Source organism: Echinops telfairi, unplaced genomic scaffold (assembly GCF_000313985.2).
Source record: "Echinops telfairi isolate 266 unplaced genomic scaffold, ASM31398v2 ScPeMD7_60;HRSCAF=208, whole genome shotgun sequence".
NCBI classification, from domain to species: Eukaryota; Metazoa; Chordata; class Mammalia; order Afrosoricida; family Tenrecidae; genus Echinops; species Echinops telfairi.
Window position 1 is genome coordinate 44,079,087 of NW_022103958.1, and position 11,194 is coordinate 44,090,280.

Consider the following 11,194-nt stretch of genomic DNA (forward strand, 5'->3'; position numbering starts at 1 on the left):
TATTTCCCCCTCCTCATATATAAATATATTTGCATATGTACATGTCTTTATCTAGACCTCTATAAATGCCCTTTGCCTCCCAGCTCTTTCCTCTATTTCCTTTGACTTTCCGAAGCAGAGGATTTTTTTAATGGAGATATAGATTTTTATTATTATTTATAATCTCTTATTTTTAATAATTAGATTTGGGCTGGGGGTGGTCCTGCATTTCAGGTCATCAACTTTGTATTCAACAGTTTAAACCCCCAACGAAGGCCATCAATAGTTCACCATTGATTTTGCTTTTCCCTCTTAAGAACTATCTTCCATTTCACCCAAGTGAACACCTGTCAGCAGTCTAGCCCATCGCTGTATCTTTCCTTCCATGCCCTCCTGCCTCAGCAATCCCCAGAATCTGTTCTCTCTAGTATGTAAGTTTTTATCTTGTTTGCTTGTTTGTTTTAATAGGATTTTATGTTATTGAGTAATTGTGGTTTGAGTGAAAATTTACAGAAAGAAATTAGTTTTCCGTTCGACTATTTATTCACATTTTGTGTTGTGGCATTAGTAGCAAGTCCCTCAGTGTCACAGAATTCTTCCCACTTCTTACCCTGATGCCCTGTTTCCGTTTGCTTTGCTTTGCTGCCCCTTCTGCCTTCTGAGCTTTGTTTTGGGGAAATGCCGCCCTTTTGGTCTCATCTGGTTGCTCGTTCTAAATAGTAGATTCCTCACCAGTTTACCTACCTATCTGTTGTTTGGCTCAAAGATGATCCTTGGGGATGGGTTCTCTTCCACTTTGCAGTGTATCTGAGGGGTCAGTGTTGGGAGCTCCACCAGCCGGTTAAACCAGGAAGTGTGGTCTTTTTTATGACTGAATTTTGTTCTACATTTTTCTCTCCTGTCCAGAACGTTCTATTGTGATCCTCTCAGAGCAGTCAGTAGTAGCTGGGTAGTGGTTCACGCGGCCCATTTGTTCATGGGACTGGTTATTCCCGAGTATTCTGTTTTCTTCACTCTTCTTTCCTCGGAAGAGAGATCACGAATCATATCTCAGATGTCCCTCAGTAGTTTCTAAGGTTTAGTTACTCATCACAGTAGGGTGTAGAACATTATTTTTATGAGTTATGTTCTGCCAATTGGCTTATTTCCCAAAACTGGTCGTAAACCTAATCCGTAGCTCTGTCTAGTCGTTGCTCTACTGCATACATAGAGACGTTTACAGCACATACAGCACATGTAGAAATACCCTCTGCAGACCTATGCATGATTGTGGGTGTGGTCCCAGTCACCTATCTGTGCCTGGCAGGCTTCCGGTCTGCCCTGGGAGCATCGGATTGCAGCTGAATGTGGAGTAGGCAGGCTTTCCAGTCACAGCTGAGAACCTCGGTAAGGAGGAAGTGCACACTTGGTGCTTTCGTTTTCTTCTCGTTGGGGTCTTCTCAGGCACCATCGGGACTTGGCGGGTGAATCACATTTTGCTCCCTGCTAGTCATGAAGGTTATTACGTTTGCTAGACCGGACACCCCCTTACAGAAGGGTCGTAGGGGGAGGAGACGAGCCAGTCAGGATGCAGTGTAGCACTGATGAAACATACAACTTTCCTCTGGTTCTTTAATGTTTCCTCCCCTCCCCACTATCATGATCCCAATTCTACCTTACAAATCTGGCTAGAACAGAGGATGTACACTGGTCAGATAGGAACTGGAAACACAGGGAATCCAGGACAGATGATCCCTTCAGGACCAGTGGTGAGAAGGCGATATCAAGAGGGTGGAGGGAAGGTGGGGGAGAGAGGGGGAATCGATCACAAGGATCTCCATATAACCCCCTCCCTTGGGAATGGACAACAGAAAAGTGGGTGAAGGAAGATGTCAGGCTGTGTAAGACATGACAAAATAATAATAATTTATAAATTATCAAGGGCTCGTAAAGGAGTGGGGAAGGATGGGAAAAAATGAGGAGCTGATACCAAGGGCTCAAGTAGAAAGCAAATGTTTTGAGAATGATGATGGCAACAAATGTGCTTGACACAATGGATGGATGTATGGATTGTGATAAGAGTTGTACACGCCCCCCAAAAATGATTAAAACGAAAAAACGTGTGCTAGGCTGAGCATCAAAAGGAAGACAAGCTTGGGATGAGCTTGTTACCCAAAAAGCTGGTACAGTACATGGCGTTTCCCTGCATTGTGCTGTGTTGACTGGGAATCCATGGGTTTTCAGAGGAAAGCGGTAGCTGGTTAAGTGCTGCCGGTAGCTAACGCTGGTCCCAAAGCAGAAAGTCGTCCGTCCTCTGAGTCGGGCCTTGTGTGCACACCAGTGCCACAGCACTTCTCGCTCAATTTACTCATAAAATGAGCCTCATCTCTTCTTGCAGCCATTGGCTCAGAGCCACAGAACAATGTTGGGACTTGAACCCAAGCTTTCTAAACTGTAGAACTTGAGCACTGTGCTCACCCATGGCCATTAGAAGTCAGGTGACTTTGGTTTTAGAGCAGTATGATTGATTGATTGATTGATTAGCTATGTGAATAAATGCAACTTCCCCCCTCTGGGCATCAGTTTCTGACTTTCTCTGAACTAGATGATTGAGGTGTCAGAATGATCCAGCTCTGAAATTTTATGGCACGAACTCGATGGCAGTGAGTTTGGTCTTGTTTTGATTTTTTTAATCCTTACCCCTGCACCAATCGATTGAGCATGATACTTCTAAGGTTGGCATAGAAACCCCACTGCCATTTAATCAATTCTGACTTGAAAGACTCTTCAGGACAGAGTGGAACTGCTCCTGTGGTTTTCGAAGACTATTATCTTCACAGAGCATTTGTCCCACAAGAGTAGCGGCTGGATTTGAACCAACAATGTTGGGGTTAGCAGCCCCACACTTAGCCCACTATGCCACCAGGGCTTCTTAGGGTTGGCCTACTGGCATATTTCCCCTGGTTGACGCTAACAGCACAGCACATTTTTTGATGACCTTGCTGCAGAGAAAAGTGCTTGTGGGAAGGGAGTAATATGAAGGACAGTGAAATTGCTTGGGGTTAGTGCATCAGGGCCGAGAGGTTTCCTGGAGAGAAGACTGGACTGAAAGCCAAGACATCCAGGGTCCAGTCTCAGCATTGACCTTCACTCAATGGGCCTTGGGCAAGCACTTGATCCATTCTAGACGATGGCATTCGCATTTGTAAAATCGAGTTTTGAACTAACATCGCTGCAATCTCGTGCAGCTGTGCAGTTTCTAGGGGCAATAATGACTCTCTGCTATTGGCCTTCCTGTTCTAGGGTCTAGATAGGTCTTCGTGATGTTTATGTACATTGCCTAGGAGTATTCACCACTAACTGGCTGGATTATCTGGTCTTTCTGAGCAGAGCAGAGACTGTGACTTCTGACCAAGAGAAACAGTTGTTGCGTCAGCTCCGAGAAATCACCAGGGTCATGAAAGAAGGAAAATGTGTCGATGGACCCACTCCAGAGAAAGAAGCCGAGGAGGCTCCTTACATGGAAGACTGGGAAGGTAAACGATGTCTTCTCCTTTCTTTGCTAGCTGGTGGCACAGATAAAAGAGCTTATAAAAATAAATATTTTAAAAATAAACTTTATTATTGAGGTGCAATTTATACATATGCAATAAAACTCACTAATGTTAAGTGTACAGTTGGAATAGGTTTTGGCAAGTGTATAGTGTTGTGTGATCATAACTTAGAACATTTCTCTCTCCCCCCAAATTCCCCTCCCCTTTGCAGCTGATCCCCTCCTGCTGCCCCTGGCAACAGCTGTGCTGCTTTCCCTCCCTACAGTTTCTCTATGAATGGATCGTCCTGCATGTACACTGTTGTTTCTGGTTTGGTTTGATTTAGCACAATGCCTTTGAGACTCGTGCATGCTGTTGCATGGTTGGTGTTGCTGTCTTGGTTTTGCTCAGTAGTGAATGGAAGGAGCTTTGGGGCATATTGGGGTCTAACCACAACGTCAACAATTAGCTCCCAGCAGCCCACCTTGCAGGGGAAGGATGAGGCTTTCTGCTCCCGAAAAGATTGACAGCCTCAAAGACCCGCAGGGACACAGAGTTCTACTCTGCCCTATCGGGGAGCCACTTTGAACTCCGTGGCAGCAGGGTTGGAGAATTTGTGTACTCTGTTGTATAAATATATGAAATTTGTTTTTCTGTTCACCAATCCAAAAAAAACTCCAAAAAACCCTACTGCCATCGAGTCGAATATTTGGACAGTTTACATGTTAGCGATTATAAGTCAAGCTGCTATGCAATTTGCCATAGAAGTATTCAAACATTTGTTGTATTCTCTTGAGTATGCGAGGAGGCTTCAGAACGTTTGTGAGAAAAGAATTGAAAGGTAGTGGCATTTTTCTATGAATTTTTTGAAGCCCCCTCAGACCCAGCTCCCCCAAAATGAGAGCTGGCTGAAAAGATGAATGTCCCATCTTGAGAACAGGAGCCACCGGACAGAGCACTGAAGAAGGGTTAAGGGTTAAGGCACCAGGTAAACACAGTGGCCTTGGAGATCCCCTGGAAGAGGGGTCTCGGGGAGGAGACGAGCCAGTCACAATCATGACACGAATTCTACCTTGCAAGTCTGGCTAGACCAGAGGATGTGCACTGGTACAGATAAGAACTGGAAACACAGGGAATCCAGGACAGATGATCCCTTCAGGACCAGTGGTGTGAGTGGTGATTCTGGGAGGGTAGAGGGAGAGTGGGTTGGAAAGAGGGAACCGATTACAAGGATCTACATGTGACCTCCTCCCTGGGGGATGGACAACAGAAAAGTGGGTGAAGGGAGACCTTGGGCAGGGCAAGATATGACGCCTGCTTCTGGTCGAGGAAGCTTTCGTCTGTGCGGTCATGAGTTTACTCATGGATCGGGCTTTATCAACTGAGGTTATATTTTTGTTTGAATCTGTTAATAGGGTGAATTATGTGAGTGACTTTTGAATGTTAAAACAACCTTGCGTTTTTGAGACAAAACATACTTAGTCAATTCGATAAGGGCTGTTTATGTTTGTTTATAAGGGCTATCGGTCTGTGGCTTTCATTTCTTGTCATGTCTTTGGTTTTTAGTTCAGGATAATGTTAATCTCATAAAATGCTTTAGGATGTATTCCTGCTTCTGGTTTCTGGAAGAGTTTGGGTAGAATTGGTTTATTTCTTCCCTTTTTGTCCTAGGAAAATTCCTCAGTGTGGTTTTGTGACAGACTAATTTGGTTTTCAGCTATATTCATTTTTATATCTTTTCTTTCTCTATTGAGTTTACTTTCTATTTTCGATACTTCATTCAACACGAGGCTTTCTACTCCTGTAAAGAGTTGGTCTTGGAAAATCTGAGGGGCAGTTGGACCCCATTTTATCAGGTCGCTGTGAGTTGGCATTGACCCCAAGGCAGTGAGTTCTTACTTTCAGGAGCCCCGGTGCCATAGTGGGCTGTGGTTTGTATTGCGAACCACAAGATGAGCAGTTCAAGAGACCAGCCACCTCGTGGGAGAAAGATGAGGGTTTCTGCTCCTGGGAAGACTGGGTCTTGGAAACCCACAGGGACAGTTCTTATTCTGCCCTTTAGTGGTCACTGTGAGTTGGAATCAGCTCAAAGGCAGTGAACTTGGCTTGGTTTTCCTTAATTCCTGGGTTCTCCATTTTTACTCAAGCTGGGGTTGGCTTTATCATTTACAGTGGCCTCTTAAATATTACTGGGAATAGCAAGTTGATTGACATGAACTCCCATTGCTTCCATTGACGGTTTCATGAGGATCTAATTACATAATCTGCTTAGTTTGATTTCTGTCCTGAATTGATGATTTCCTCATAGGACTAGTAAATGTTTCTTGCTTACTCATGTTTAAAAAATTTTTTTACTAACCAGTTTTGGTGGCTTATATGGGCTACCTCAGCAATCGTGTGTGTCACCATTTGAGGTACCTCAGTGGGTCTCCCCTTATTAAAGCCAAAGCAAATAGTCACGAAGTTCAAGGACAAGCTTTGTCTTTGGTGTGATGGGAAGACAGGAGCCTGGCAGCAAATTGCCTTAAATTTTCATGGCTTGGAGTTAACATCCAAACTTCCCCGGCCCCGACCCTTGACCAAGGAAGCTGGATTGGCCTTGGTTGGCTAAGACCCTAGCATTGTGTCTGCAGTAAGTTAATCCTAGAAATGAAAATTACATTGGCAAGATTTTTAACACACTGTTATATAATGCTGGTGAGGGTATAATAATAAGATGGATGGTTTTTACACCACTGGTAGGATGGCAAATTTATACCCCTTTCTGGAAAGTAATTTGACAGAGTGTAAAAAAGGCTTTTAAAATTCTCATTCCCTTTGGCCTGGTTTTCATATTTCTAGAAGTCTATCTTAGCGAAATAGAGGGTATAGATTTATATTCAGAGATTTAATTGCAATGTTACTTCCAATCGGGGAAATTTGGAAAGTCTCTTACTGTCTTAAGAGGAGTGGTAAATCATCCAATTATGTTGTGGCTGCATGATGGACTGTTTTGCAGCCAATTTTATAATGCCTAATGACATGGAGAAATGCTCATGGTACAATGCTGAATAAAAAAAATGAGGGTATAGCATTTAATATGCCATGTGATTCTTCAAGATAATGCAAAAACAGTTGAGAAGGCACTGAGCGAAATCCAAGCCAGATTCAGAACAGGACTTGAAATAAAGGATATCATTGCTGGTGTCAGGGGGGTCTTGTCTAAAAGCAGAGACTACCAGACAGATGTGTACTTGTGCTTTCCTGACTGCATGAAGACACTTGACTGAGTGGCTGACAACAAATTAGGGATGACATTACAACAAATAGTTTAAAACTCAGAAAAGGTGCACATCAGGGTTGCATTTTTCATCACACCTGTGCAGTCTGTATGCTGAGCAAACAGTCTGAACCCGTAGACTGTCTGAGGAGTACTCAGCCTCAGGATGGAAGAGACTCATCAGGTGCCACGGTGTACCGTCCATTGCCTCATGGGCCTGTGAAAGCTGACCAGTGAATAGACAGAGAGGAATTGATGCGCTTGAATCACCGAGTTGGTGAAGAAGCAAGATGGCCGGACTTTGTCTTGTACTTTAGACGTGTGGTCAGGAGGGCAGTCTCTGGAGGACAGCATACCGGTGGAGAGAGGGTCAGCAAAATAGGACGGACACAGCGAGTAGGACAGGGATTCTGGGGATGGCACTCGACTGGGCCTGGTGCAGAGGGTCTCCGTGAGTTGGAGCCGGAGCTGACTGGAAGCACGGAACATCATCATCCTTCTTTAGTAAAGGGGGGGGGGATTGTTCACTCCTGGGAAAGAGGCCAGGAGTAAATACAACATATTGAGATCAGTGGTGGCATTCTGGGTGATTTGCCTTCTCGCTCTTAAACTTGTCTCTGTTTTTCCCATGTCCTTCATAAAGTCTGTCTAGCAGGGGAAAAACCCCAGTAAATGTTGTGAAAATGTCTCCCCCCACCCTGCGCTATATCAAAAAAAGACCCCTACTTTTCATCATTTGTAGGGAGACAGTGGTTTGTGTTGGGACTGAATTTGCCCATTATCATGATGTGCAACTAGGTTTGGGATTCTCCAGCTCGCAGCATTGTGTAGTGAGCCTGGCATTGGCAGCACTGGCGTGTGAGTTCCAAGGCAGCCCATCTGCCGCTCAGGCGTGGCTTGGCTGACACAGATTTATTTCATTTCTCTTCTTAACTTGGCAACCTTTTCTCTCTCATTATCACAGCTGCGACTGGGTACCCGCACCACTCATCTTGTTTACCGGTTTGTTATTTTCCTTTGTTGCATTTTGTGCAGCAGAAGCAGCCAACAATGGGAATTCTTTCTCTTGGAAATGCAGTGCTTGTCCTTGGGGATCTGGGCTTGTCTTGCTAACGTGCTCTCTATTTCTGACACTTGCAAACGTTTCCATTGTTTGGAGAAGTGGAGGCTTCAGGGGTGTCGTTTTCAAAGAGCAATTTCCTTTCCTCCTCCTCTCCCCCTCCTCCCTCCCCCCTCCTCCCAGAAGTTCTGAAAATGGTTCCAAATAGAAATGATAAACATTAGCCTCGAGCGATGCTTTCTCCATCTGGTATTTGGTGCAATTTCTTTTTCCCCAACTGAAGCTCCTGTTGCTTGTTTAGTCTTTACCAACAGGGCTGATGCGCATGGTCTGAGACTTCCGCTCTGCCCCAGTGCCCCACACTTCAGAAGGATTGGCGTCTGAATTGGGAGAATCGGCCAAATTGCTAAGGATTTACTCAAGTGTAACTTCAGAACGCTTAGAATTGTCTCTGAGATTTCTTGAATGGATTTGTTAGGATAGGGTGGCTGCTGCCTGAGAATCCTCTTTGAGCCAGCTCCTTCCTTCCGTCCTTCCTTTCTGAAGAGTCCTTGTTTGTCAGACTTTGTGCTGTGTTTCTCTCTAGGTTATCCCGAGGAGACTTACCCCATCTATGACCTTTCAGACGGCATCAAGCGTAGACAAGAGACAATCCTGGTGGATTACCCCGACCCAACAGAGCCTTCTGCTGAAGCTCTAGCTGAGAGAATGGGGGGACTAGGAGAAGACTCCGACCATTCGGGCTGGGGAGGTCTGCCCACTGATCCCCCGGCCCAGGGGGAGAATTCTGTAACCTCTCGTGATGACCCAGAGCCAGCAGCATGTGCTGACCGCTTCGGTGAAGAAGAGAACCCTGCTGTCTTGGCTGAGAATGCTGGATCCAGTGCAGACAGCTACAGTGAGCAGGAGGAAACCACTAAAGAGGAGTGGCCCCAAGACTTCCGGGATGAGGGTGCAGGCATCGACGATGATGGTAAAGCACACCCCGGGGCCATGCTGCGGAAGCGGAACCTCCAGAGTTTAGAATGAAGACAGCCAGTTTGGTGAGGTAGCCATGACTGTGGTCCTCTCTCAGATTTCCTGTACTTCATTCATTCATAGCTGTCGGACCATTGCCATGGCATCATGTAGCTGTCCTGTGCTCACACACCTGTCACCTTGTAAAACATCGTAGAGGTTAGTGTGAATGCAAACAGCGTTTCTCCCACCAGAGAAGTTGACCCATTGAGGAACTTTGTTTGGTTTATCCTAACTGCAGATGGGGCCACTTGGGGGCGAGGATCTGGCTCCTCCTGCTAGGAGTGAGATGGGTTCCCTGTAAGTGAGCAGACATGAATGAGGACTTGGAAGAGTGAAGATTTCAGACTCTTAGGTCCTGTGGGCCTTGAGCAGGTTTGTGGCCCCCTGGGAGACACAAGCATTTTGTTTTGAGGGACGGTGGCCACAGAGTAGGCTAAGACAGTTCTCCGCGCTGAAGCCTCGTCTTTACACCTGCACTCTTTCCAGGTTTGAAGTTGCCCCAATTCAGTGTCGCAGAAGACCCCTCAGAATGAGCCCAGAGGCCTGTCTTGGGGACTCTTTTGCCTGAATGTTGCCTGGTCTGTAACTTCCTTTATCCCTGCTGTGCCTAACTGAATGGCCCTACTTAGACCCACCGTCGACCTTTTGGTCTTCAGTGGCCAGAGGAAGGTTTCCACGGGAAACTTTAGACCTTACCTTGCAAAGTCAAGGTTGGAGGCCTTTGGAAGGCCTGCCCAAGAGTGATAGTCCTGTCATGAGGCGCTCAGAAGGCTAGCCAACAAGGGAGAGGCCCCTACCCTGACAATGTCTTTGCCTAGAAGCAACTTCTTAATGTTGCGTGCTCCAGGAAATGTGTCCCCACACCACATCCATTGAAACGGAAGTGCAGACTGAGGCTGTGTACAAAGTACCAGCCCAACACGGATGTCGCTGAGAACCTGTGCCACGTGCAGAGGGGAAGAGACCGTGATGGATATTCAGATAGCTGAGTCTGTTGAGGAGTCCTGGGCCCACAGTGGGTTATGCATTGGTTTAGGTACCAGGAATATACTAATATATCAGGAATCCTGATACTACTTTTGATAAGTTCGGGGTTTTTGAGAAGTGTCCTTCAGGGATAGCCATTTTAGGTGAGCAGGATGAGGGCATCCTGGGACGGGTCTCTGTTGCTGCGCTTTCCTCCCTCATACCTCGGAGCCGGCCTGGTGGGACACCCCCCACCCCCGCTGCTCGGGAGAAAGGTGAGCAGGCAGGCTAAGTCTAGCTGGTCAAGATTAGTCTTGGAAACCGGAAGGGGAATTCTACTCCATTCGATAATAGGGTCACTACGAGTTGGAATTGACTCGAAAGGCGTGCGTTTTGGGGGTTTGAGTCATAGGAGAGCTGGGGAAAGTAGATTAATGGGGGTACATTTTCATCAGGCTAAAGGCTTGATCTAAACTGCCGTCTGTTACATGGTGTCTTGAAAGGAGGTGAGACCCAAGGATTCCAACAAGGATGAGGGAATGTATAGCTTACATGCCAGGCCTGTTCCCCTGAGAATACTGCCAGTCTTCAAATGTGGGAGACCTGACGAGGAAGACCGGATGTCCAGCAGCTCTTCGTGCCCCAGAGTTCCAGTGAGCCTGGCCTGGGAGTGCCGAAGTCACCCCCGCAAGCATGCAGGACCAGAGACGCCACTGCAGACGGTGTCAGGACTGTGGCTCTGCCCACCTTGGAGTGAAGCACGTGACTCACCTTGCAAAGAACGAAGCAGTTGTAAATGTTCCGAAGCCCACCTAGAGGTGATACTAAAGGTGACAACACAGGTGCTCTTCCCTGTTTTGTTTCCCACACTCCATTCAATGAGGAAAGCACTACGTCCCTGGTTAAAGGCGGAAATGTCTGTCTTGCCTTATGAAAGAAATACTTCTGTTCCCCTGTAGCCGCTTCATACATTTATTAGTGGACCCTGCTGACTACCAGACACTGGGAACAAACAGCTGAATCCCTGCCTTTGCGTAGCCCAATCTAACATGGAAGCCTGCGTGCGATACGGCATGAACTATGAGACCAGAGGCACTCACCTAGGGCTCAAAGGTCATGAGTTCTATAAGCTTAGAAACATGCACCCTAGTCCCATCCCTGCTCGTTCTTGCTCTAGGACCTTGTACTGGCTCCTTAGCACCTCTACAAATTAAAGATCGTAATATGTATTCCTTAGGATGATTAATAAGGGTGCATGCAACTACTGGTTCGACCTCCTACTGATAACCAGGGAATAAATGGTAGCAGTTTCATTTCTCGTTATATAACGTTTCAAGCTGTCACTGAGATTGGGACCCAAAATTGGAGGAACACAAAAGAAAGCATTTTTACCGAAGT

At 46.2% G+C, this 11,194-nt stretch overlaps 1 protein-coding gene across 8 annotated transcripts in view; it reads left to right on the forward strand.

Moving 5' to 3' along the window:
* The window catches only part of RIC3 (RIC3 acetylcholine receptor chaperone), a 39,140-nt gene that overhangs the window by 27,061 nt on the left and 885 nt on the right, over positions 1–11,194 (forward strand). For 4 of the 8 annotated variants that reach the window (XM_004716396.2, XM_045290849.1, XM_045290850.1 and 1 more), the window contains 2 exons: positions 3,349–3,494; positions 8,397–11,119. In XM_004716396.2, the coding sequence (XP_004716453.1) occupies positions 3,349–3,494; positions 8,397–8,839 (589 nt within the window). In that variant the 3' untranslated portion in view covers positions 8,840–11,119. Of the gene's footprint in view, positions 1–3,348; positions 3,495–8,396; positions 11,120–11,194 lie in introns of those variants that run through there. The other 4 variants (XM_045290845.1, XM_045290848.1, XR_006680109.1 and 1 more) reach the window with 3 other exon arrangements.